The following is a 27,885-nucleotide window of genomic DNA, read 5'->3' as shown; positions in this document are numbered from 1 at the left end:
GGGATTATAGAAGCAGTGGAAATTCATTCTGGAGGAGAAGATTGGGTCGGCACTTCGTCCTTGTCCTTACTGAACAAAGACCTCTGGTACCCTGGCGCTTGCATATTAACCACATCAATGACAAAATTATCTGTTGTGGCTGTATTGTAACTTTTTTGGTATATATCGTTAGCCTTTTCATAAATGGTAGTTGGAGATATACTCTGTCTGATAAGCTGCGCTCAGAAGGCTGCGAGGCACATGAACGTAGATGCTTGCGCAAGAAAAATATAGTTCAAATGTTTGCTCTTGCATCGTATTTGCATAGTGTTATGCAATGACAGATGTTGCAGACCCTGTGGACTCTACAGGCACTGGTAACACAGTGTCGGCAGTCGACAACAAAGCACAGATGTATGTGTTCCGATGTTTTCGCCTTCCTCTTTAGTTAAGGCGCTTGTAGCTTCCACAGTACTGAACGGAGCTTCTGTAACAGAGTATACTGCTGTGTTTGTTGTGCCTGTTTATTTGCCTATGTGACGTTTGTAGTGTGCTTTTGCAAGTCTACTGATTCCTCAGATGTGAGTGGACATGAGTGTGACTAAACACACAGCTGGAAAAAGTTTTGGCAAGCAAACCAGTGTGTTGTACCTACTGTTTTGCCGAGCTATGCCCATTTGTCTGCTTGCCTTTTTTGATGCTCTCAGACTCCCTGGGTACCGCAGCAGGCTGGGCATATTAGTAATAGTCGCATTCACATGAAAAACTAAACAGTGCCATCAACGAGGGACATCACTCTGCGTTCTCTTGGCCCTTTGCTGGTTGTGTTTTGTTTTTCCGTAATTTGGGTACCACTAGAAAGTTGCAGCTTGTTGCAAACATAGTACAGTTTATCGAATACCGGAACACTGGACACATGGATTGCAGCAGTGGTAGCACCATCTTGTGAGACTTTATGAAACCACTGCTCGTTAGAAATATTTTGGCATTGAGTCATTGCTCTTGCAGAAATGTAGAAACAGAAAAATCCACTACACACTAATTACTGATGCTGCTGGCGCCTTTGCAGGTAGGTAGAATGTAGTCACTGGAATTAGAGACACTAAAGAGAAACACCCAAAGCAAAACTCAAATTATACTTCTAAAACATTATTTTTGTTAATTTCACGGAAAGGGGTTGACTGTACTGAAAAAGAAAACGAGGACCAAATTATAATGTTTTGGAAATTTGGGCCGTAATCCCAGCACTGGTAGGTCACTGCGACGTCCTGGATTTCGAAACTGTTTCTTGTACTTGTACTTATAAAGCAGCACTGCAAAGTTCTAGTACTTAGGCTGCCATGGTGCAGTAAAAGTTATTGCAACTTGCTACTAGTTCATTTCTTGGCTCTTTTAAAATGCAATGCTGCCCATATTTACCAGTAAACAATTAACTAGGTTTATCACGGTGAGCTGGTGCATAAATTTCCATGGCAGCGGCATAGGCACTAATCTTTCATTTCTGCATCTTTTTCTGGCTTACCAAGCCTCCTCTCCTGGTAACAGCAGCCTATTTTGGTAAGCTTTTCCTACTAATAGTACTATACTTGGCTTGTATTTTTCTTTAGTGTTCCTAGTTGATGTCAGCATTATGAGATGGTGCAACCAGCAATGCGGCGCACGCTTGTCTCAGGTGTTCCATAAGATGCAGTAAGTTTATGGAATTTATCGCAAAACTCTACTGTTGGAGAGAAAATAAGCAAGCACGTACGGTCATATTCTTTATAACCAACATCATAACTTTACAGCATCTATGAGTGCTCACCACTGGAGCAGCAGTTCATTGGTCATCTAAATAAATTATACATAGCAGAGAGTTTCAGAACACACTACAGCGCTCCGTCGTAATGACAACGGTAGGAAATGGGAGCCCACGAGAAGGAGTTGATTGGCGTTAACGTCGAAATGCAAAGTCTCTCTCTCTCTCACTTTCCAAACAACAAGAACAGAGGGCGTCGCAGCCCTGAGAGTTCGTCAAAAAGGCGAAGGGCCTGCCAGACGCCCACACGCACCTATCACACTTGTCTCTCAAGGCGAAGGACACTCACAACCCACTTTCATTCTAAATAAGTTAATGAAGCTGGAGACCTCTTCCTCCCCATCACCTCGGCGTCGAATTGGTTTTTCACAGGAACTACGTCGTCGCCTCCAAACGCACGAACGGTCGTTAAGGCACGCAACTTGGAATGTCTGTACAGTCCACTTTTGGTGTGTTTTCTTCTTTATGTCGAGGAAAGGCGGCAGCAGTGGCCTTTGCTCGGCAAAGTTTAGATGGTGAGGTACTTGAAGTCTGCCACAATGACGTCGGTCGCCTTGGCCTCCTGTTCGTTGCAAAGCTTGAGGGTGTTGCTGTCGCCTTTCTTGCGCTGGATGTTTCGCTGCTTGCGCTCCTGCTTTTTAATCTCTTTCTTTGCCTTAGATGATAGCCGTTTCTGCAAAGAGCCACAGTTGAGTGAACACTGAAGAAGCGATAATGTTGTGAAGCATCTTTCATTATCAGCTCCGATATCTACTGGATGTACTTTTCTTTAGATCATACAGGACTTTTTAAGATTGCCTGTGGCAGACAGCACAATCGTATTCCTTGAGCTGGATTACTCAAAGAGGTGGACATTACTTGCACGAGAAATCCAAATGCATAAACGAATAATTACCAAAATTCCACTTAAAGGGGCCCTAAAACACTTCTTGAACATAAGAAGAAAACATAGCCAATCTGTTGTAGAGGCTGCTGGGAACATGTGCGCCAAATATCACTGCCCTGCATGCCACAGGGAATTTACAATCTCCTGTCAGACACAGTAAAATATCGCTTCCTCTGGCTTATGCAATGTTGTCACGCAGTGTCATCGAAAGCAGCTGGACACACCAACGCGCCATTGGCTGATTTCGCGAACACGAGAGCATTCGCAGCAATTCATAACTGCTCATTTTGAGTTAAATAATTGTAAATATATAGGTGTCTGCGAATTCAAAGATACTACAGAAAAACTACTTCATCTTTGCTCTGCGCACGGCCTCTCGAGATGGCAGCAGCGTGCTGTGTAGCGTAGTCTGCGACAGCCACCATGGGGTACTGCGACAAGCGCTATCACCGCTGTGACACTCAAATTTTGGCTGGGGCTTTTCCCTCTTGGCTTCTTCGCTGTGTAGCTTCCATCGTGTTAGCCAAGACGAAAAGAAAGAGAAAGCGGTGTAATAGCTCCACTTATAGTTGAAGGGTTCGAAAAGTGTTTCAGGGCCCCTTTAACTTCCACTTAGTTTATAAATAGTTACTCTATGGCACATACCGTATTTATTCGCGTATAACCCGCACCAAAATGTGAAAAAACGCGTTTAAAAAGTGGGGGTGCGGGTTATCTGCGAATTTTTTCCTTGGGAGGGGGGGGGGGGGTCGGCTTCACCGCAATGTGCGGCGGCCTCCCCGTGTAGTCCGCCATCCCCATCGTCATCGACGCTTGTCAAGCCAATGAAGGGCCAACGAAAGGCCAGCATTGTTGAGCCTCGCGTTAGGCGCTGTTTAGTGTACTTACCCCAGTTTGCACTGTTTGCCTGCTTTGTTTTGGCATCATGAGTGCGACTCGACGGCAGTGTTTCACAGCGAAAGAGAAGCTAAAGATTATAGCCGCTGCCGAAGAAATCGGCAACAGAGCTGCTGCAAGACAGCATGACGTCGACGAGTCGTGCATTCGCGACTGGAGGAAGAAAAAAGAGAGTCTCGAAGCAACGAACCGGGACAGGCGAGCGTTTCGGGGTCCGAAGACTGGCGCGTACCCCCACCTCGAGACGCAGCTTGCGAAGTTCATTGAGGAGCAGAGAAGTCGTGGCCACGCTGTTTCGACTGAGATGGCGCAAATGGAAGCCCTGAAGTTGGCCCGGGAATTGAACATTCCACGTGAGTTTCGTGCAAGCCGTGGATGGCTTCAGCGCTTCATGCGAAGGCATGGATTTTCTATGCGGCGGCGAACAACCATGTGCCAGCGGCTTCCTGAAGCCTACGAGGAAAAGTTGTTGAACTTTCAACGATATGTGATCGCACTTCGGAAGGAGCACAGCTATTTGCTGTCTCAGGTGGGAAATGCTGACCAAACACCTGTGTACTTTGAGATGCCGATGGACACGACCATGGAAAAAAAGGGCTCCAAATCAGTCAGCGTGCTGACCGGCGGAAATGCCAAGCTGCGCTGCACAGTCATGCTATGCGCTTTGGCTGACGGCACGAAACTGCGCCCGTATGTCATTTTCAAACGCAAGACGCTACCTAGCATTCCACTGCCCCCAGGAATCGTTGTGCGTGCGGAAGAAAATTCGTGGATGAACAGTGGCCTAGTCGGTGACTGGCTTCGAGTAATCTGGGAGCGAAGACCAGGTGCCTTGCTGGCACGCCGGTCGATGCTCGTACTAGATTCCTTCAGAGGCCACTGCACTGATGCGGTGAAGGCTCGCCTTGCCGAGACCAGCACCGACCTCGTCATAATACCTGGCGGCATGACGTCCATGCTACAGCCACTCGACGTGTGCCTGAACAAGCCGTTCAAGGCACACGTGAAGCGGCTGTATGCCCAGTGGATGGCCGACGGCATTTACACCCTCACACCGACGGGACGCGTGCGAAGGCCTGATATTCCATTGCTGTGCCAGTGGATCGTGGATGCGTGGAAAGCGATACCGGCCGATTTGGTGCGCAAAAGCTTTAAAAAATGTGCGATCAGTAATAGTTTGGATGGTTCCGAGGACGACTACGTCTTTGAGAGTGGCGATGAAGCCTCGGATGGCAGTAGTGAGAGCGGCGACGATTAAGAATCGGATAACCAGTGACGTGGTGGCGGTCGTTTGAATAAATGTTCTGAAAACGAAATGATCACTGAGTGTGAGTTGCATCTTTCAGTTGCATCTTTCTAGCGCTCATTTTTTTTTTTCAGGTAAACGTGCGGGTTATACGCGAGTTTTTTTTTTTTTTTTCCGCCGAGTTCAAAGTTAGGGGTGCGGGTTATACGCAGGGGCGGGTTATACGCGGGTAAATACGTAATTGTAATCTAGGAATTGTTGCTGGTAAGTTTCGCAAGGCATGTACACTTGGAACAAACTCTCAAGATGACACCAGTTTAGAGAAATTCATTCCCAAAGTAGGCAACGAAGTATGTTGGTGTTCCAGTTATGTTGTGCTTTAATGCAAAGAAGAGTGCTTAGTTAATAAGTTGGAACAAGAGTGAATTTTTACCGTTAAGTTTGACGATGCACGTCCCAAAACCAGTGCTATCCTCAGAATTACTTCCCAAGTGGATATGCCTCGCTAACTCACAAGCTGCAATTTGTAAATTGCAATATGTGCTGTGAAGCACTTAGTTGGACACTTCATTATTGAATTTTGTAACTCACTTATGCATTTCGATTTCTCATGCAAGTAATATCCACCTCTTCACATAATCCAGCTCGAGGACTAGAATTGTGCTGTGTGCCACAGGCGACTTGTATAAAGATCCTGTATGGTTTAAGAAAAAAAGCACTTGGTACATTCAATGGATGCTGACTTGTAATGTCGTAATGCTTTTGCATTGCAGCAGTTGCTAGATGTACCTAACAGAAATTGCAAAACATAGTGCGGCACAGTATGAAAGCATTCGAACGCAATGCGTAAAAAATACAGAGCCTTAAACGCTTTGCTGGTTTTTCTGTTTGATGAAGAAAATTAATCGGAATATCTATGTGTCTGGTAAATTAAAGACTTTACAGAAACTCGCCCTGCAAGAACAAATCCCCAAGAATGCAACGTAAGCATGGCAGGTATATGCTACCCTTCTAACTGTCAACGTAACCATGAACATGCATACACTAACTTTTTCTTCGGTTTATTTCTGCCTTGTCTCGATAGAACACAAAACTGAATATGAAAGCATTCAAAAGCAATGTATGAAAAATGCAGAACCTTGAAAGCTTTACTAGCTTTTCTGTTTGATGAAGAAAAGTAATAGGAATATCTATGCGTTTGGTAAATTGCAGACTTTACAGAAACTCGTACTGCGTGAGCCAATTCCTAAGAATGCAATGTAAGCATTTTCTCTCTGTAAGCTCTGGAAACATTAACAGCTTAATGAGCTGTTAATGTTTGGAGAGTAATGTTTTGTGGATATTTTCACAAGGTCTACAATATCGCCGAGGTGCCGGTCAAAAGGCAGACCAAATGACGGCACAGCACTGCTAAAGAAAGCAGCGGTAGGGCTACCTCGGGGCATCACACAGGTCCCACCTTTTGGCCAGGCGTGGAATCTGTTTTCGTTTTGCCCTCTTCAGGTTCCGTAACGCCATTCTTCGGCGACACTGCTGCTGCACCCTCACCGACTATCAAAGGTTCCAGTCCATCTGTGCTCCAGATCGACTCTACATCTTCGCTGAGCTCTGGCAGAAAGAAAGAAAAAGGGAAAGAAATTGTCACACACAGTCACAGGACTTGAGTGAAAACATTGAAGTTGCAACCTTTCTGAAGTACAGGAAGAAAACTCAAGTGGGAGGAATTTAAAAAGTGGCCACCATAACATCGTAGTCAATGGAAACAAAGGTAGATAAGTATATCTACAGGCTTGCTAATATGTGGCGTTAAACCACAAGATTAACCCAATGGACGGGTCAGGACACCTGTTCTAAATGACTACTGGCAAAAGAATCCACAGAGTTGCAGTAAGTATGTTTCAAAAGTTGCAGAACAGACTGAAGGTAGATTAAGTCGAGGGTTCGACAGAAGCCCGTCTGGTCGGGATGAAACATGAAGCAATAAAATGATAGACGCTGACCAAAAGAAGTGCTAAGGATGAATAAATCTTCAAGACGTTTCGGCTTCGCTACAGAAGCCTTGTTCACAACCGATGTGTGAACAAAGCTTTCGTAGCGAAGCCGAAACATCTTAAAGATTTATTTATTTTTAGCACTTCTTTTGGTCGGTGTCTGTCGTTTTATTGCTTCAGACTGAAGGCAATTCGAAATGATGAAACCATTGTAGTCCAAATAAAAAAAAGCATGAGGAACAGAAGATGGGACATTAGGGGTGCACTCTTTTCTTTCTTTTCTTTGTGTTTGCTTTATCCTCTTTGGACACTGGGCACAATTGTGCAAACCAAACTAGTGTGTAAAATGAAAAAGCCGATTGAAACCATATTTAAAATATATTGCATACATCTTGAAACACTTCTCAGTGGACCTATGCTACAAATTTGAATAATATGTGTGTAAAATTATTTGGAAGGTAGACAGCTGGCTGCTTGCTCTTGTTGTCAGTATCACATCACGTAGCATGTTCACTTCTTTCATTGTTTTTCACAATGTTTTACATCAGGCATATTTTTAAAGTGGCTGAATATGTGCTTTCCAAGTATGCTAGACATGAAACATTTGATGTTCTGATACCTTACATTCTTGTAGAGAGTTCTCGCATGAGGTCCACACACTGCAACCTGACAAAACTTGCCCAAGAATTGAAAATTCGTAATCTGTTTACAGCTGCATGCTCTTCAAGATTCTGGCGATACGAGAAATGTGACAAAACAACATTTTCTGAGGACAAAATTGACACCTGAAGATGTTATTTGTGCTACAGTGGCTTCCGAAGTATCAACAAGCTTGCCAACATGTTAAACCTAACCTGCTAAGGATGACAAGGCCACCTTTGACGAAGATAGAGCCTCCTAACAAAACAGCCTTTCTGAGGCACCTTATCCCTGTTTATAATCCTCATACCACAGTGTGCTACTCCATCTGTCAGCCCTCTTCTTGATTTTGGGTTGCCCAACAACAAGCCATTCTTGTTCTACATCTGTCTGTGCATACGCTTAGTGTTAATGCTTGCGTGTTATCGGGTGGTTTGCTTGTACTATTCTGCGCTGCGTGAACGGTACTCACCTGTGTCCCTACTGGGAAGGGAAGTCCGGCGCGTCATGAGTTGACTAATGGCTCCGACTTTGTTGAAACCGTTCTCTTGCAGGGCTTCCTTGATCAGCTGCAGGTCCTGTGGATGATCGCGAACTGTAAGCCTGTCCAACCGTGTGCAGACATTGACAAAAACTTTAATAGCATAGGTTCGTCGATACATGAGGCACCTGCTGCAGAGGCTGATTTGCAATGGCCATGGCAGCCACATTCCAATGAGCATGGCATGCTAACATGCTAACTGTACGATGCGGAGGTGGCACTGTATGTAACCCCAGCTGGTCAAAATTAATATGGAGCCCTCGACTGAAGTGTCCCTTATAGTCTCCCGTACTGCTCTTCAATGTTAAACCTAATCAATCAAGCCTGATTTTCTAACTTTCGCTCTCGTGAACGGGAAGAAATGTGCATGAAAAAGAAACAAAGATGAGGCAGATGAACTGCAATAGGGTGTGTTTGGCTAGTTTGTTTGTCTTAGAATACACCTTTCCTTCATTCCTCTTCCTCCTCTATCTTGTTTTCATAGTGTTTGATCATTTAATGACATGTGGCAAAGCATGTTTTGTTATCAGCACTCGTGTGGTCTCTATCTGGTTTCTATCCTTGTCTCTTTGCGCTGTTCCTATGTCTAACGAGGGAGATGACGCTGTCGTCTTTCTTTTTTATTGTGCCGATTTTTTTCTATTCGTGAACAATTGTGAACTTGCCCAACAACTTACTTTACACTCCCTTTACTTGCTGCTGTGGTTGAGTGGCTAAGGCATTTCGCTGCTAAGCACAAGGCTGTAGCAGCCACATTTTAATGGGGGGGCAGAATGCAAGAACGCTTGTGTACCACACTTTGGGTGCACAATAAAAAACCTCGGGCAATGGAAATCATCCAGATCTTCCCAACGACGGTGCCTCTCGTGGCACACAAGTCACTTTGGAACATTGAACCCAAAAACTTTTCATTTCAAATCAATCCAACATTACTAATTCCTGCCACCAGGTAATTCGTGAACTGAACACCTCTCTATGTTTTCCGTGACAGTCATATGGAATCACTGTACCAGCTGTACACTCCGCACAGACACACGTCTGCACTCTTTCACTGCATGGCTGGCCAGCCAAGGGGCGGAGTGATGTCATGTTTGAAATTCAGCGCAGCTTAGAGATGAAGACAAAGAGACACGTCAACACGAGCGCAGACTAAACCTGAAGTAATTGGTATAAGTTTATGTGGAAAATTCAGCACAGCTTACAGGTGGAAACGAAAAAAGGGGACACATTAACACAAGTGCTCCTAAGCATCGAGTGACCTCTTGGAACTGAGCCATTAAATTCCAGGCCATCACTTGAGTAACAAGGAACAACCTTCCGAAACTGGAAGCAGATTGGAAAATATTGCAAAAGTTCTCTATGGAGGACAGCAGCTTTCGAAAAAATTGGCAGGGCCAATGACAACAAAACCAATAAGTATTTAGGTGCAGTTGTAAGCCTTCCTGCACTTTTTGAATGCATACTTCAGCATGCAGAGCCAGACAGACGAGCAGCAGACATATTGCGGGAAACTTGAATAGAAGAAACTGTTTCAGAATCATGAATCTTATGCACATTTCGATAGGAATGAATTGGTGAGGTGTGCCAGTCATCCATACACATATGTACTAAAAATGCTCATTCTGATCTCAACAAGACAAATGGTCCACAGGAAGATGGAGATAAACTGTTAACAATGGGTACCCTTTTTTTGCCGCAATTGTTCCAAACTTCAGCTTCTTAAGGTACAATAAATAAATAATGCCACAAGGGCAACGCTAACGATAATAGCAATGTACAAACAATACAAATGCTTAGGACAACAAGCACCTCTGCATAGTAATAACCAGTTTCAGTGCTGTACGCAGCTTTCTTTTATTCAATGACATTCTGTCTCATTGTAGACTAAGCATTAGCCACTGACAAAAGCGGAATATTTGGCAAAGCAACGTATGCAACTCAAAGCTTCTAAACAACGCACTTGCTTGTTGCCCCTAATAATTCCGAGGTTGATGCACACTAAAATTGCAGAGCCAAAACTTTGAAACCTCACTTTGCTCTCATTTCATGCCATCACCCTACATGCATTCCATGGAGAACATGCATCTCTCCAATCAAAATTGCCATCTATGGTACAGAAAGGTACTGCGTTCACAACTTGGCTCACCACATTCGTCGTCATATTTTCAGGCATACCATAGACTTTTTAGGCCTGTTTTCAGCCGCATTACATCCACCATTTGTAATTTGTCACTCCATCGGCAACTTGCTACCACATTCCTTGCACTAAAAATACCTTAACCATCTAAGCTACCAGCAGAAGTAAGCCATATGAGACAGATGTGCAGCTAGAGAGTTTTAGGCATCTCACAGCTATGTTACATCAAGGACTCCATAATTAATTACTCCGTCAACTACTTGATACCACGTTCCTGCCCATCTACATTCTTTTTTTAATGCGAGGGTAAATGCCTCGGTATACAGGGGTATGGGATGGGGGTGAATTAGGATGATTAAATGAATGAAATTATACAATTATATCTAGCCCTTGCACAATAGACTGCATAATTAACATCAGCATCATCAGCCGTGCTACTGGCAGAAGTAAGCCAAAGACAGAGGTTCACAGAAAATTACATGCTTGAAATGATCACCAGTGGTCAAATGAGGGACGCCTCAGCCAGGAGCCAGTGTGTTTCGATGAGGGGACTTGGCAGCTATGTAAATTCTGCCAAGGAAAGCACTTCTTACTCCGATGAACGCAACTCCCCTTGCTGAAACAACGGCTCCTGACTGAAGCTTTTCCCTTGTCCACCGACCGTCGATCACTAGCAGAAATAAAGATGCACGAGAAGTACTTACTTGTATGCCAGTCTCTCGCATTATTTGCTCTTCCAGCGGTGCTGCTGCTGTATCACCGGATGCCCCTTCTGTACTTGAATTCTCCTGTTTGTCGACCTTTGATGCCTTTGTTCAAAGAGGTATTGAACAATTAATCGGTTGACATCGCGGACAGGAAGCAGCCATTGCATGCACTGAAACACGAGTGGAGGAGGGGGGATGCTTTGCATGGCACTGAGAATGAGAGAAGGAACTAGAGACAGTGCAGAGAGAGAAAGGAGGGCAGCTATGACTCTGCACATTCGCCAATCCGTTCTGAATTGGCACTTTTCCACCCCTTCCATAACAGAAGCAGTCACTGTTTTAACGATGACTCTTGGCTATTCACAAGCCGTAACTTCTCGGTTGAGTCCATGTAGTTTGCTGGCTTAAAGCAGTGCACACTTCGAATGAAAACGAGAAAAAGACATGGGACAGCAGTGCCTGTCCTGTGTCTCTTGCATTTGTTCAAAGTGCACGCTTATTTAACCCTGCGAGTGCTCTGCCCAGGTATGCTCGTCTGGGTGCTGACGCACAACCCGTGGCAATGCACAAGTAATGCCATGTCACAATTTCCGGATAATCCTTGCCTTTCCGGATGATTCTCAAATGTGAAACATCCGTAGGCTGGTTGTGCCATCTGTGTCGAACTTTCATGGCAGGTTTTGTTTTATTACAACAGATGGCACAACAAAGCTTATCTGCCAGTGTTGCTCGCATCTTTTGTTTTCAGACATGGTGAACCAGCACAAAAAAGCCAAGCATATTTTTTTTTAATGATGCATAAATTCAAGAACTTATGAACTCTGATCTGGAGGGCTTCAACGTTGATAACGAGGCGTTTTCTAGTGACAAAGACAGCAGCAATGAGGTTGTGTTGCCTGCCTGTGGAAAAAGAAATTATCCTAATTGAAATGTATAATTAGCACACATCTTAACTCTTGTTTAAAATACCTTGCAATATGTTTGGTAACATATCGTCAGTAAATAGCATTTGAATTTAAAGCCTGCTCATGTGTTACATGGACAGAAATTGAATTTGTTACACTTTTAGAAATATGTACGCCATACAGTGGGTGGAAACAACTGGCGTCCACAAGCAAATGAAATAGCCCAGCAACACGTTCTTTAAAGGGACACTAAAGCGAAACAACAAATCAGTTTAGACTAATGAAGCATTGTTTGAGAACCCTGCAGGCAGTCATTTCAACAAAATAGTTTGATTATTAGATGAGAAAATGAAGGTCCAAGTATCAGTATTTGAATTTCGCGCCGAAACCCCAGCACCGGTACGTCAGCGTGATGTCAGGGATTACAAAGTATGTTTTCGCATTTGGGCCACGTTGGCTGAATAAAGGTTCCCGAAACTTGCCATGTTTAAAATTTGGTCCCTTTAGAACACAATGTAGTCAATCGGTACCGCTATATATAATTAGTAGGCCCTAGAAGATGCCATCAAAATCCAAGACGTCACAGCCCCCAGGTGCGGGAACTTAAGTTAGGTGTCGCCACCCGTATTTTCGTTCTTGTGCTTTTTCTGGCTTACCAAACGTCTTATCGTTGCAAGAGTGGTGTTTTTGGTGTTGTAGAACGGTAATTTACTGATGTAGAGGAAATCATTTTTCACTTTAGTGTCCCTTTAAGGGTGCTCTTCATGGTGGTGGTGCTTCTTTTTTTTTTTTTTAACGGAGGCACTGAAGAAGAAGGCTGTTTCCTATGAAACTCGTTATTTCGGAAACCGCTGAGCAGTGTTGCTGAAGCCCAGACTACTCTGATCAAAAGGAAGTGTGCTCTCCGTTAGTCCTTTTCCACACGACGAAATTCTGTTTGCGATTTCACGCATATGAAGAAAGCGCCACTGACCTGAAGGTATGCATTTTTTCAATGTTTGGTATTCCCATTGAAAACTTAAATCTGAAAATATGGCTGAAAAATGTGCGCGCTACATGAATCTATGACGCGTGTTCTCTCTTCTTTTTTTTTTTTCACGAAATTGTGAACGAGGCCTTAATAAAGGCAGAGTAAACCAATTATTCAAACGTTTTGTACCTTCTTTATCACAAAGATAAACTTTCAAGATAAAGCTTGGGCTTGAAGACTGCATTTCAGATGTGCGAAAATCACAACCACTGCAAGTTACATAAAATGATTGCATGGATTATGGTTATCACAAATGCAAAAAAATCCTAAGTGGGTATCGTACCTCGTGAAATAGGATTTAAACACAAGTCATGAAGATAAAATGTGTGTCAATATAGACACTAAAACTCTCGTGATGAGTCTCGGTTCTGGCCCTATATAAGACTACAAAATCGTGTTCTACCTGCCAAGTCCCTAGCTGAGAGGCCTTGATAAGGAAGACGTGGCACTCCCGCTAAAAAGAAGTTTAAAAACCTTCACAGCAGAGAGCTGCAAGGAGATTGCAGCAGAGAGTTCTACGAAAAAAAAAAAAAAAAAAAAAAAAATTGGCCAAGCTGCATTCAAATTGTTTTTCAATTTCAATCTGAAATTTTAAACAAGAGTTAAGATGTGTGCTAATTACACATTTCAAATAGAATAATAAGTGTTCCACAGGCAACACAGCCTCATTGCTGCTGTCATTGTCACTTGAATACAACCTATCAATTATATATGGCAGCTGGTGTAGTGTCTTTCTCAGCAACAGCGTCCTGCATTTTTTCCGCTTATGAAGGCTGTGCTCTCAATTGAAATTAAATTTTGGGATTTCATGTGCCATAACCACAATCTGATTATGAGGTAGTGATGACGATTTATGAAGTTTAAGAGCATAAAGGCTACTATGGCCATAGAGCTCCAATGCAGTTTATGAGGTAGTGGGGAACTGGATTAATTTTGACCAGCTGGGAGTTTTTAATGTGCACCTAAACCTAAGTACATGAGCGTTTTTGCACTTCACCCCAATAGAAATGCAGCTGCCGTGGGCGGGATAGACCGCGTGACCTTGAGCCTCCCTTGCAGCAGTACGTTATAGCCACTAAACTACGGCAGTGGGTAATTTCCTCAGTAGAAGTGGTGCTTTGAACACTTTGGGAAAACTGATCTTTCACTTCAGGTAGACTTAAGTTTTTGGCTTTACATTCTTGAGCTTGCTCTTTCATGTCCCATTAACAAAAGGGCCGGAGGTTTTCATTGTGGCATGCACCGTTCCAAGGAGAAAAAAAAATGTACCACATGTTGTTGAATCTAAGCACACAGCCCCCCAATGCTCTGAGGATATAAAAATAACCACTTTCTTCGCGAATTGTGGAATATATTTGGATCCAAGCTTATGTAATGGCACCTAGCAAAATTGATAATCACAAGCAGAAATGACGGGACAGACAGGTTGTTGAGAACTCTAGGAGCCGTGACACAGAGGAATTCTTGTCAAGTGTGTCAGTTTCATTGAACCACAATAGTCATCGTGGCAAGCAGTCATTTAATTAGTTGGCCACAATTGGTTTGTCTGCTAAAAGTTACATTGGAAATCTTTTCAAGCAAACAGTATTTGTTTCATAAACCTTGTACTTCTTCTTTCTTATTTTATTTTTTCCTGCCCCAGCTGCCTGTTTACAGTATCTTGATAGAACATTTAAATTGCTTGGCAAAGAAGCTGCACTCGCTTGCTATATTGTGCATCTAAGGTGTTCAGCTCTGTCCATCTGCAATACAGCAACTCTTTTTGCCAGGCCCCCCTTTTGTTGAAAGTAAGAATAAAGACCTTATTTGAATCTAAGCATTCTTTCCCACTCTGGTCTTTAAAAAATGAGGGACCAGTTCAGTTTGCACAAATACGGTATCTCAGTTTTTCTCCTAAAATGCCTAACAAATCCTCAGAGCGTTATACCACACATAGCATGAGTGTGCTGATGCAAGGGGCTGATAAAATTTTGGTGCAAGCTGAGTCATATTCTGAAAAGTACTGTACTGTATGAAGTCGTTCAAATGCGACCACCAGAGCACACAGTTTTGATGCAGTCTTGCGAAAAGAAAAAGGCTCAAAGATGTACTACAAACTCTGATCTGTCACAGTCACCGCTTGTGGCACACCACAGTTGGTCATACAACTCCATTGCCTTTGCTTTTTTGCTGGCCTGCAAGAAAACTATGTGCTCCACTGTTCGCATTTGAACAACTAAAGATAGTAAGTACACTTTCTTTCACTACAGCGTACACAGTACAGCTGCTTCAGTTTGGCAATGCACTTGGTGCTTGAGCTCGAGAGCCTCCGAGTGTTGGAACGCCTTTGGACTTACTTGGTCCTTCACTGTCTTTTGCACAATGTTGCAACCTCTGTAAAAAGTGCACAGGCCATACTGCCGCTGCTTATGAATGGAGTTCACATTGGGCTATGTTGTGGGGCTTAGCTGCGAACTGAACGCACACTCGCAAACATGCAACAAAACAGCACAGTGATGTCTTGGTGCCTTGAACGGGTGCCTCTATGCCAACGAAAGCAGCACAGAGTGGCCACAGACATAACCTCAGCGTGCTGCAAGTGTGACCAAGGAGTCTTTACGAAGCACTGAAATTGTGTTGATGCAGTTTTACTCCAAGCTTGCGAGAGTGCAGTTCACTTGGAACTATGCTATTTCATCGCCAACCACAAATTTGAGCCAATCTCTGGACAGTACAATGTGGGACTCGGGGTGGCAAATTTAATTCCAAAGAACAAGCAGGACTACTGCCCTTACTCCCTCCAACCCAAGTAGTGGCGTTTTGCAACACGACAGATGCCCTACCACATGACTCTGTAGTAGTTTTTGCTAAAACACAGTGCCGCCTGTGCACTTTAACCAAGGTTGCTCATTCCACGCACCCTTTGTTGACTCATGGGAAGCAATGCCATCAGTTTAGTTGAACCTCGTTACAGCGAATCCTCATTATACTTCATTATATTCTATGTTAAATGTAACATTTGTTACACCCTGTCCCCTATTGGCAAGAAATGTACTAGTATTTTATTTATGTTCAATAATTTGTTATAACCATGTTCGTCATATCGAGGTTCCGACTGTAGCATATAGGAGTACAATATAAAGAAAAGGAAAAGCTCAAGAGGCATGCACAAAAAAAGGGGCATAATTAAGCGAAAAGCAAAAGATGAACGCACATTAAAGGATGCATGCACGGCAGAGAGGATTGGCAGGCCACGAGCAGGAATAGGACAAAACTTTCACCTTGCAAACAGCAGGATGGGGAAGGGATAGCTTAGCCCGTGTTTTCTGGAAGAATGGCTCGTTCTGAAGGTTAGCAGTCCTAGAATAACAGTACCCGGTGCACCCTCTCTCGTGCCGTTAGTTGCACTACACCCCCCCCCCCCCCCGGTCCACTGCTTAAAACCTTCAAGTAGGCAACTTGGCACCGAAAGAAAACAATGTAAACAGCCCTTAGGGCTATCTTGACAATGCGGGAATCTACCATGTTAACAAGCTGCCCACATCCTTTCTAGTCAATCGCTTAATGATGCCCTCGTAGGGTGCCCCATATATTCCATGTTTCAGCTACCCTCTATTAAGTGCACCTAGTGTTTACCAATGTACTTGCTGCTTGAAGGCCAACAGCAGCAAAATTTCACATCGCGTAACCAGCGTTTGTGGTGACAGTATAGTGATAAAGAAGACTCGGTGCAAAAGGCAATCATGTGCATCAGAAATGTGTCAAAATTTGTTTTCGATACTGAAAATTAAAAAAAAAAATCCACCGATTACAACTTGCCGGGTGTTGCGCAGAACCCAGGTTCGGCCTGATCAGAACCCACGTGCCTGCTCACTGCTCATGCATAATGTATGCTGCGTGTGGCTGCATATTCTAAAAACAAAAAATACCACTGGGACCGCCCGCAGTTCATCGCGCGCGATTGCGGGGTTGACATTTCTGGCTTATCATGTGGCTTCATGGCACACCAATAGAAGCGCCTGTAAGTCTCCTACGAAGCAATCGGAATGCTGTTAATTGAAAATATGTAACTTCTGGCCTTGCTACTTTGCCGCTCTTTGGTGATGTCTACCATTCACCTTTAACAAATTAGGCTCAAGTGAGATTTCACTGCAGTTGACCTCCAGCTTAGCTAATCTAGTGATATAATAGGCTTGCAACTGCACCATCGCACGTGTCTGGGCAGTTCAAAGCCAAAAGCGACAACCAAGCAAGAAACGCACACAGAACACAAGTGTTTTTTTTTTTGGTTCTCCTCTCCTCAGACCAGGCTCCCGCATCGCCTCTTTTTATTGAAAGCACATCGGTGGTACAGGCCAAAAATGGCCAATAAGCAGACTTTACCTCTAAGGGAAGTCACTATTATATGTGTTATCTATATACACAAATTTACAATTTATGTACGGACGCATATCTATCTATTATCACACTACGTTGAACACACCGCATACTAATGCAGTCATACAGCACTCACGCCTTCTCTTACGCCATGCGATTTGGCACATTGGAAGGTAATGAGGAGATATAAATAAAAAAGAAAATAATGGGAAGGAATGCAGCTAGCAGTCGCACAATGGGGTTTTGTGAAGCAGGGGTGTAAGGAGTGCACTCTGGTGGCAGCTCTGGTGCCAATGGCAGTGTTACAGCGCACACATCACATGGGTGAGGGACTAAGGGCGAAAATGAGACAGAGCAACACTGAGGCCACACTGACGGGCATTCAAACTTCGTGTTGGCTTACAGCTAATCGGATTGATGCGGGACCCTGAGTATTGTCGCCAATTTTACGAACGCTGTTGTAGTGGTCGCCATTGTGGTAGGACAGGTGCAGCTCCGTGGCATTAGGCTTGTCTGTGCCTTTCACCTGAAAAACCAAAACAAAAAGAAACGCTGTTCTATGGTTTCGAAGTGTGGTGTGGTTCGGCTTGACAGGTTATTCCGAGCACTGCTGCGAAGCTTCAGAGGTTGTTTAGCAAAGTAGCTACCCTTTATTGACATTAAACAGACTCCTATAGTGTTGAGAAAGTGACAGTAATGCTGCTGAAGTCCTTTGTCTGTGCACACAGTTTCATTCTTGTTTTATGTTACTCTTAGAGCAGTCTAACAATGCTCTCAAACGACCAGTTGGATGTGCCATTAGAATGGTGATAGAATACAGAACAAGTTTCTGATAAGAAAGCATAGACAGGCATTTTATCCTTTGTAGCATGAGCAGATAAACAAGCACTGCATTCAATGGGCAATGAAATGCCAGCTCAGATGCTGCTTGTTAAAAAAATGCCAATTTACAGGAGCACTAAAAAGGAATATTAAGTTGCACAGTATAAGTAAAGCAAACTTTTTGCAAATAGCAGAAATGCCAGTCTTAGTGCAAGAGGAGGCTCAGCAAGACAGAAAATACGTGAAAGCTAAAAATGGGTGGTCACAGTGCTTTTAAGTTTGTGCGTCTGGTTGTTCTAGTGTCGTGGATTTCAACAGCATCTGCTCAGGTCTAGTTAAACCTTTCTGTTCCAATAATTCCTGTAGGAATCAATGTTTTACAGGAAATATCTGACATTAAGAGAAAGAAACAACAAAACTACTTTCAAAAATGTGAGGGCCAGCGATGCTAAGTGCATAATTTGTCGACTCTGTCATGTGAATATGGCTCTCCCTGAAATTTCACAAATGTTCACGCGTCGCATCGCACTAAGGTTAGGCCTCTGCACTGTACTTTTGGAGCCTACTGCCGAGTGCATACAACTTGCCCCGAGTAGCGCAAAAATGGTCTTCAAATAACCGCTGGCTGTATTTCACACCTTATGATTGCGAATTAGGAATATGAAGAACCACATGCTGCTTATAACATATTCACTTTTTGGCAATTCACGGAAAAAAACATTTATTTCATTACCGAAAACTACAGTGATAATTTTTTTTTATTTCTCCACGGGTTTGGCAATTCAGATAAATGTAACATAACATCCACTTTATTGAAAAAAAATTCAGACCAGGAAGGGCTGATAGTCAATCGATACTACTTGCATTCTAAAAGGTCAAAGGATGACATTACAAGTTCCCACAAATTTTTGTGCACCAAGAGAAGTTCGTCTTTCCTTTTCTCAAATACTAACCGAACCCTTTTTTTTTCTCCCAAATTAATGATAACCGAGTTTTAGAGCATAAAAGTATAGTATGCTCCCTAAACTGAATTAGTGTCGCTCCTTAGTGTCTTTTTAACATGACATTGAACACAGAAAATATATTGCAGTTATGATACAGCATCATACAGTACGTACTGCGTCCACCGGTGTACGTCTTCCTTGTTTTGTTAGGTGTGCATTTGTAGCAACTAAACAAACTTTTCCATAATGCTCACACCAAATGTGGAGCTGGCAATGATGGTTTAAACAGAGGAATATTGGTACCACCTCTCCTTATAGTGCAAGACAAACACCACAGACATGATAAAATGCAGAACAGCTTGCTCCCTAAGTGATGTATGGCATTTACATTCTTTTCATGGAGCCTACCTTCCCATCTGCATGCAGTTATTAGAGACAACAATGCTTTAATGGAGCAGCATTTGGGTGCAGACAACTCGTACTTCTGTCACTATGGATGAAGCAGGCAAACGCTGCACCCAAATGCACCATTAGACTAAAAAGGCCACAAAATGCTACCTGTCGGTAAAATTCGGACCCGAACCAGCAGTGGTTTAACCAGCAATGTCATTTACACCCGTCTCCCTGGACGGTGCAACATTTAGGAGATGAGTGAGAAAGGGTTACAGAATGTCACTGTTGAAGAAAGCTTGCACTTATATTTCAGACGGGAGGGCAATCGACCCTAACCCATTTCATAGACAGTGGGCAACACCGTGGATGCTGGAGCAACTTTTCTTACTGCCTGCACTTGCAACCAAAACAGAGTGCATTGCACATGGTATGTGCAATGTGTTAAAATGACGAATGACTCGACGTAACACTAACTTCATATATTGCAGTCATAGCATGTGATATAGGATGTAGTTACTTGTGAGATGAAAGAGTATAGAGGCATTATAGTTACAATAAGAAAGTTTACTCCATAGGAGGTGCCACTGATTCAAACCTGCTTATTACAATATGCGTGGAATGATAGATTTGCAAAACTGCACTCCTTGCATAGCTCTGTGTGAAACGGACCAGTATGAAGCAGCAAGCTCTATACCCCTATCTAACATTTCTGACCACAAAACAAAAGCTGGAACAGTTGGCTCATCAGTTTAATCCAAGAAGTAAACAAAGCCACCCCAAAGCAGGCTAGGTCAAGCAAATGCAAAAACAATGAGAATAAAGGCAAACCGGCAAGTTTTGGAGGTTTACTCAGCTGTCCCGAATGCTTCCTTCTCTGTTAGACTTTCTAATAAGCTGGTTTTGTTCGCACTAACATGATTTCCTTGAACTTGAAAGTAAAACATATCAAGCATGAGGTTGGTTTCAAGAGGTCAATGAGGAGCAATATGGTTATCCATTTCACTTTTCCGCACTGTACGCTTGAAATTTACACATATGCACTTCTACATATGCCAGCACCTCCAGAAGCCTTGGATTGATACTGAATTTCAAGAAATCTAAACCAACAAGGAATTCCGGAAAAGATGTTTAGCGAAACTTTAAAATGTGGATTACTGACCGCTGAGGCCAGCCACTGCAAAGATTTAAATGATAAAAAGTACATGGACAATGCCATTATCACTCACCTGCCACAGAGGAGTATTTAGCTGGTGTATAACGATAACAAGCTCATGAAGCTTGGCAAAGGCAACTATGGCATCATTGCCTGCATAGGTGCCAGGCTGACCCAGGTTATGTACTGCAACACAAGAGCGACCCAACAATCAGGTTAAGTACTGCAACAATCATGAAAGCCCTTAGTGGAAGTAATCATTGACACTTTAATGTCCTCACCCACCTATACTCGGGAGAAAAGAAAATTTCTTGTGCTACCGAAGTTTTCTACACTTCATGCAGTTTGGCATTTCAAGCCAGCGAGAATGGTATGTATCGTTCGCTGGAAAGTGGCAGGAGCATAGCAGACCGTAAGGGAGCACTCTAAATTCGCACAGACTGTGCAGAGTCACAAACAAAGTTTTCTCACAATCTCACTTGTCAGCCTTAACAAGCCACTGTTTAAGTCTGAATGAAAAATACATACATAGCATGCCGAAAAACTGGTCAAAAGAGTCATTGACATGTCGCAGTGAGTAAACGTCTTTTCTGTGACTTTATTTAGCTTCCTACAATCAACGCAACATTCTGGTTTGAAATTTAGAGAATGCACTCTTCATCCTTTATAATGAATAACCCAATACTGAAATAAGATAGCTCTAAAAAGGGAGCAAACATTATACAAGACAGGCAAGCTGCAACAACCTTAGTTTGTCAGAATCCAACAATGTTTATGGACACCGCGTAATGCCCTTTGCTGGTCGTAATGTCCTTTGAACTACCTCCACAGATAAAACACACCGGAAATTCTACGGTTGCTTTGAAACACCACACGTAACTATTTGAACAAAACAGGATGTGTAACTACAATTATCAGTTGATGCTCCTGCATGTGATCTATGCTTGAAATTGCTCCGTTTGGTATGCATCCTGTGTTTTCACCATGCAAGCACTTATAAAAGTGTCTTTTGTGATGCTTATGCATTTTCATTTGCTCTGCTTTTTAAAGATTATTTATGTAAATTATCGATCACTAACCATTTTGGCTAAGGATTGGGATGCGTGACTCGCCACACTGTATTTAATTTTCTTTTATTAGTAAAAAAACTGTTGCTAGTATATTACTATTGAAGTATAATTTGCCTTCCATTTAATATTGAAAGCAGATATCTCAAAACGCAACAGAAAATGAATGCATGCCAAAATACAGGTGCACAACATGAAATGTGTTGTCTTGACAAGCATGGCTTATGTTGCAACGAGAGGAAAAAAGAATTGACAACTTGACAAGTACAGCTTGTCTCAGGCATCTTAGTGAAATACACCAAAGTGAATGTAGCTTGGGTGATGGAGTTAACAGGTGGTGATGCAATGTTTTCTGTGCTGCCAGTTGGAATTCTACTATTTAAACCCCTAGAGCAGGGAGAACTTTTCAGAGATTACTGCTCATGTTGTGAAAGACAGGCCACAAGCTGCATGTACTCACAATGCTGGTCAAAGGGGATCTCATCCTCGACAAAGGGCTCAAAGTCGCTCCTGTGCTCCTTCATGTACTGCACCGTCTCGAACCTGTACTTGAGGTGGTTCCTCGTATGGCCTTCGAGTTGGTCATTGAGAGCACGGAACAGACAGTTCCTTTTTGGATTAAAAGGAGAAGAAAATAAAGTAGTGTAATGACATCCCATCAGTCATTTACTTGAAATGCTTGCTCTCAATAATGAATCGCAAGTGAGGCTTTCTTGTGCATAGTCACAGTAAAAGCTACACACAGAAGTTTAGCTTCAGTACGTGGGTGCTGTGTTCAGGGAGTTTCACACAAACACTACCAGGAGGAAACCCAGCACTAGTGTCTGCATGCGCAAGTGTATTTTGTCAAAACTTTGCCCTTCTGACTCTGAACATTCTTACAACTTTTTATGCAGATTACCTAAAGTTTACTTGTTATCGCATAGTTTATTTTCTACGGCAATGAGTGTCATTTAGTATATATACAATATCACTAGTGTTTCAAGAACATCGCAAGAAGAATCACCTGTTTAATATAAAGTATGATCTGCACATACTGAGTATTGCTGTACAAGTGTGGTCAAGATTTAGCCATAAAGGCACAACCTAAAGGTTGCAGTTCGTTAACTTGCAGCAAATAGTGCGGCAGCAGTGGATTGGCTACAAACAAAAAACACTTTGCTCCTCGAAAGAATTGTTGTAAGGCATGTACACAATGCAGGCAAACCTGGAAAAGCAATATGAGTAGACTTTAATGGTTCCCTTGGCAATTGAATAAAGGAGGAGCAGCAGCAGGCTCCCGCAATAAAAATGGCGATATTATCATTATTTCTCAGACATCGTTTCTAAGACTGACATATTCCCAAACATCACTGTCTTTGTCCACTACAGTAATACCTGACGTAGCCTCAGATAATCATGCACACAGGCCACCACTCTCAAGAGTCTCAGCCATGAAAAAGTTGAACCTGTTACCTTCTTCACGGCAGCATAACGCTGCTGCCAGTGAAGTACCATGCAGGGTATTTTCTATGAATCAGTTTTACCACAACATATTCAGGAAAAGGTACACCTGTGAGCAAAGCATATGAACCACAAGCTCGCCAAGAAACTTCTTTATAGAAATTCAGATGCATAAACTGAAATTGATGGGCACATTAGAATGTTTGCAATGCAAATTTTGGACTGCAGTCCCTGATTTTAAGTCATGTTCATAGGCGAAGAAGAAAACAAGGCTTCATCACAGAATTCCTGGTCCATATACTTCTGCTCAGTGGAGTACATACATGAGCTGAAAGCTTGAGAACTGCTTCTAAATATGGACCCACAGAAAACATATCGCTATAATTAAGCTCAGTAGAAAGGCATTTTTTTTCTAGACTAAGCAAGCTGGCCACAAAAGGTTTTCCAGTGTCGAACGTACACTGCTGCTATGGTATGGACAAGACATTTTATGGCCAGTGTGGCTTCTGCCCCATGTGAAACTTTCCACAAATAAATGTATCAGCTAGGCATCCGCTCCCTATGGATAATCAGGACAAATTTCCCAGCTCACTACAGCATGCTCTACCTGCTGTAGACACACGTCATGATGAAAAAAAAAAAGACACTTTCAGGGTTGAAAAGCAAAGCTGTCTGATATTCAGACTGCATTTCGTACATAAGATCGGATGAATCTAACAGACGACTGTTGATTAATTTTAATTCCCTTGAGCTCTAACTTGAACTTCAAGGGGTTCCTGAAAAGATCTTCAAAGTACCAATGACTACCATCTAGACATAGAAAGCATTTGTCACAGAATGCTAACAAGGATTTTGTGCTGGCATGCTATATTAGAAGAGTCACAGGTGGTTAAACATTTCCTTCCTCTCAAGCTGTGGCATTTCCCCTTCACTTTCTTCCATGTAGCCATGTCTATGTACCACCTCGTGGGGCACGACATTTGTGTGATGACACAAGTGATGGTCTAGTTCCAGTCGATTTGAACCATGTGTGTTCTTTCATCTCTTTCCAACACAGTTTTTCTAGTTACTGTGGTGATGGTGTCCTCAAAATAAAGTATATATCTAGCACTCATGTTTTCTAATGTCTTACAGTCAGCGCAGTTTACTCCCAGCAGATGCCTGCAGCACAAGACGAACGCTGTAGAGCGCTGGTTCTATTCATATTTCCGCTGACAAAGAAGTCATTGCTGCACCTGTGCTCATGTGTAAACTCCTCCACACCCATCGACTGCATCACCACTTTACTCCTGTCAACCGTTGCCCCATTCTTTCTCACATCTTGCTTTCTTCTGGGTAGCCTTGCAAAGTTTTTAGAAAGAAACATTTCAGTCTGTTCCTTCCCTCACCATGCGCACACAACCGCATTTGTTTAGGCAACAACTGTAACAGGCAATCTGCAACCTCAGGCGGAAGTGTGCCGACGGTTTGAAAGAAACATCTATATATATCGCACATGTGTACTTATATGTGTACTTATACAGGTACAGGAATTGCTAGGTATATGTCTTATTAAAAATAAGCTTAATGAAGTAGTATACTCCAAGTACTCCCAGTGGCATTATGTGGGAAGCCACTGAGATCGCTCAACGATATGACCATTCATTTATTTTACACAGAATGGGCAAAAGCAGCAGAAAACACAGAGAGTGGTGCTTCTGCAATCTGCAGGTGTTTGAAACTCAATAATCAATTAAACATATTATGCAAAGCACTTAAATCTGTCTTTCGATGATCAGAAGGGCTCACCATACAGACTATCTACCCCTCCAGAAACATTTCACGGCCCATTTAAGTCATGTTAACATTGCACCCTATGGATGTTCCTGCAATTCAACCCCCAAGGGTAATCTGCTAGTGCACATTCAATTGCCCCGTTGCATTGTCAAACTGAATATCTTGCCCTGATTTCATGTTTTCATTACGTCTTACAAATAAGTGGGCATGCATATGATGAACACCCACAATGTACCGTAATAACATACACTACCCAGGCTAGGCACTCTGTGATCACTGTGCTAATGTGCTGTGCAGTACTAATGCATGAACTCATTATTGTTTTAATCTTTCAGCTGCATTTGATTCAATTACTTTCAGTAAGCACAACATATGAGAAGCAGAATAATTAGGGACGTGGTTAGCTTGTACTGTCAGCACAAGTCACACCTGTGACAAATTTCCTTGTCAGTGTTTGTATACCTGATGTACGAACAAGTTTGTACACAAACATTGCTGAAGGAAAGAGAGCTTACCTACAACCAAATGCATTTTTACATTAAAGTATAAATGCTTTATAACTTTTACACGTATAATGACACCAGGAAAAAGAGTTGTCGATATTTTTTTAGCACAGCACGAGCGATATTTTTTTAGCACAGCACGAGTTATCATTGAAGTCCAGCGCGAGGGGATAATGAATATGGTATGATAATCGTAACAATGATACACCAGAAGCGAGAAAGTAACTTCCTTGAAATAACTCGACCTATCGAGCTCACGATTCAATAAACAAGAAACGAGACAATTAAGATGTACCGCACAAAACAGTGGTAGAGGACGCTCTTACCCATCACCCTGTATTTCCCGTAGGGTCAGCCCCATTGCCTTGAGCTGATCTTTGAAGCACGTGAAATTTTCATCGTCGCTGTTGGCCTTGTTCTTTTGCTTCAGGGTGCTCGGCTTCTGTTGCTGGTTGCACTTTTCCGACGATTTTCGGCGCGCCATTTTCCTTCCGAATAAATATTGAATCTAACCGTGCCTCTGCAAACATCGCATGCAAAACAGCACACAACGCAGTCCGTCAGCGACCAAAACCAAACCGCTCACGACGAAGCAATAAGGAAGCGCAAAGCCACAACGTAAAACGGAAATAAAGAGCAAGAACGCCGTCGCCCTCCCTTTTCAAACAAGTCCGTGCATTATACAAAGCGAGCAGCGAGCCTTTCCGTACCAGCCGCACTACAGCTGACGGTATGGAAACCCAGTGCCAGCATCGGCTACGGGAACATAGCTATTGCCGAAACACTACGCACACCGGCTCTGTTGCGATCGGAAACAAGACTCGTTTATTTTTATTTTATGCGTACTCGCGCGCCGCATTACATCGGTGTTGCAAACGATACGCTATAATAGTATCGCACGGGGATGACTGACGCGCTGACCGGAGCACCCACCACCAATGGCCCCCTTTTCATTTTTTTCTAGTTCACTTACAAAGCACTCGGATGCGGTCGTTGCTCGCAAACGAGGCGCGCACATTTACCGCTCAGCGGGCACATCCGAAGCCCCGAGGTTTTCGCAAAATCCACGCGACCAGCATCGCCTAAGCTCCGGTACGCGTCATACGCCACCGGCGGGGGCAGTGCAGCTACATTTCGCATTAGATCCGGCGGCTCTCGCGTACACGGGAAGGAACATCGACGCCGCTCTCCGGAAAAGCTAAGGAATCTACCGATCCCAGTCGGCCGCGCGGCGTACTCACAGGACGGGTGTGGCCACAGCGTGTGATTTGGATCATCGGGGTAATAGGCGGGGGTCCCATGTCATCGGGAAGTAACATTTCCGAGACGATTTCGCATCGCTACACGGCGACAGCCAGCCTCACGAAGAATGGATGCCCGCTGCGTCGACCGAGTCGCCATCTGCCGGCAGCTGCGGCCACTGACAAAATAAAAGAGGAAGAGGAGTCGGCCAGGCCGGGATGGATGCAGGAGTAGAAAGGAAGCAGATGAGGATGAGGAGAACGCGAAGGGATTAGGATGAGGAGGAGAAATCGCGAAGGTATTAGAAATTAGATTTTCTTCTGTCTTGCCAAGTTGTTCTCGCATAGGAAGGGCATCAGATGATTTTAGAGAAATCTCCATGTTAGAATTGGCTGAAATCGTGGAGCGACTTCCAGATTCAGCTCCCGGTGTGGATGGGGTAACATCTACTATGATCAGAATTTTATTTAAGGAAGCTCCTGATGACCTTTTAGCTATTGTAAATCACTCAGTTCGCTGCTCATGGATTCCGTCTGCGTGGAAAATTGCTAAAATCATCCCTATTCTTAAATATCATGGGGAAGGATATACAATAGATAACATTAGGCCAATTGCGCTAACTTCAAATTTGGTTAAATTAATTGAAAGAATTCTATATGCCCGCATGATTAAATTTATACAGAACAAGGACTTGCTTAGCCCCTGCCAAATTGGATTCCGACCATCATGTTCAATTTGGCATGCCCACGTGGACCTAGAAAGTAGAATAAAATTAGCACGGCGACAGAGGCAAATAGGTGCTCTTGTGACATTAGACATTTCCAAAGCCTACGACAGTGTAGAACACTTAATTTTATTAGATATATTGCGAAATCTAGAGATTCCAAATTATTTTTCAAACTGGATTGGTGAATTTCTAAATGGAAGAACATTTTGCTGTAGTCAGAGGCGTTTCCTCGAGTATATATGATCAATCACGAGGTGTTCCTCAAGGAGCTGTCACTTCACCATTGCTATTTAATATTCTGATGTGTTCCATTCCTCTTCATCAAGATGTACAAACATACGTATACGCGGATGACATTGCTTTCTTCGCGTCAGACAGTGATATTCACTCTCTATATTATGGACTACAAAACTACCTCAACGCCATAGAAACCTGGTTAAACAAAATTCGCCTTTCACTTAACGTTAGAAAATGCTCGATATTGGTTTTCCCTCTTAACAATCCCGTTAATATATCGATATCCTATCGCCTCGAGACTATACCCCAAGTGGAGTCGGTGAAATACCTAGGTGTAGTATATGACGGTTCCCTCAGCTGGCTCGGCCATATTGACCATATAGTTAAAGGAGTGCGAGCAGTTGGTATGCTGCGTAAGCTGTGCAACAGTCGGTCCGGAATGCGGAGGGATCCACTTTTAAGGATA

At 43.1% G+C, this 27,885-nt stretch overlaps 1 protein-coding gene across 2 annotated transcripts; it reads right to left on the bottom strand.

Moving 5' to 3' along the window:
• Positions 1-1,726: 1,726 nt before the first annotated feature.
• On the bottom strand, positions 1,727-26,617 carry LOC126547285 (OTU domain-containing protein 3-like). Of its 2 annotated transcripts, none has more exons than XM_050195256.3 (9): positions 26,455-26,617; positions 25,540-25,733; positions 21,952-22,100; positions 20,498-20,610; positions 17,516-17,638; positions 10,819-10,923; positions 7,909-8,014; positions 6,266-6,414; positions 1,727-2,450 (listed from the first exon to the last, which is right to left on the bottom strand). In XM_050195256.3, the coding sequence occupies exons 2-9, from the start codon at positions 25,695-25,697 to the stop codon at positions 2,286-2,288; spliced, it is 1,068 nt and encodes a 355-aa protein (XP_050051213.1). In that variant the 5' UTR covers positions 25,698-25,733; positions 26,455-26,617; the 3' UTR covers positions 1,727-2,285. The 2 variants fall into 2 exon arrangements, with proteins under 2 accessions (XP_050051213.1, XP_054919018.1); XM_055063043.2 differs by lacking the exon at positions 26,455-26,617 and adding an exon at positions 26,187-26,431.
• Positions 26,618-27,885: the final 1,268 nt, after the last annotated feature.

This window comes from Dermacentor andersoni, chromosome 3, assembly GCF_023375885.2.
Source record: "Dermacentor andersoni chromosome 3, qqDerAnde1_hic_scaffold, whole genome shotgun sequence".
Lineage (NCBI taxonomy): Eukaryota > Metazoa > Arthropoda > Arachnida > Ixodida > Ixodidae > Dermacentor > Dermacentor andersoni.
Note: the sequence above shows the minus strand (reverse complement) of the source record. Positions and strands in the feature narration are given on the sequence as shown.

Bases quoted from the DNA above. Each gene is read 5' to 3' on its own strand.
- LOC126547285 (XM_050195256.3), bottom strand. From the start codon at position 25,697: ATGGCGCGCCGAAAATCGTCGGAAAAGTGCAACCAGCAACAGAAGCCG. The intron at 22,101-25,539 runs GTAAGAGCGTCC...TAATCCAAAAAG, and splicing joins CGGGAAATACAGGGTGATGG to GAACTGTCTGTTCCGTGCTC. The intron at 6,415-7,908 runs GTGAGTACCGTT...TCTTTCTGCCAG, and splicing joins CCTTCCCAGTAGGGACACAG to AGCTCAGCGAAGATGTAGAG.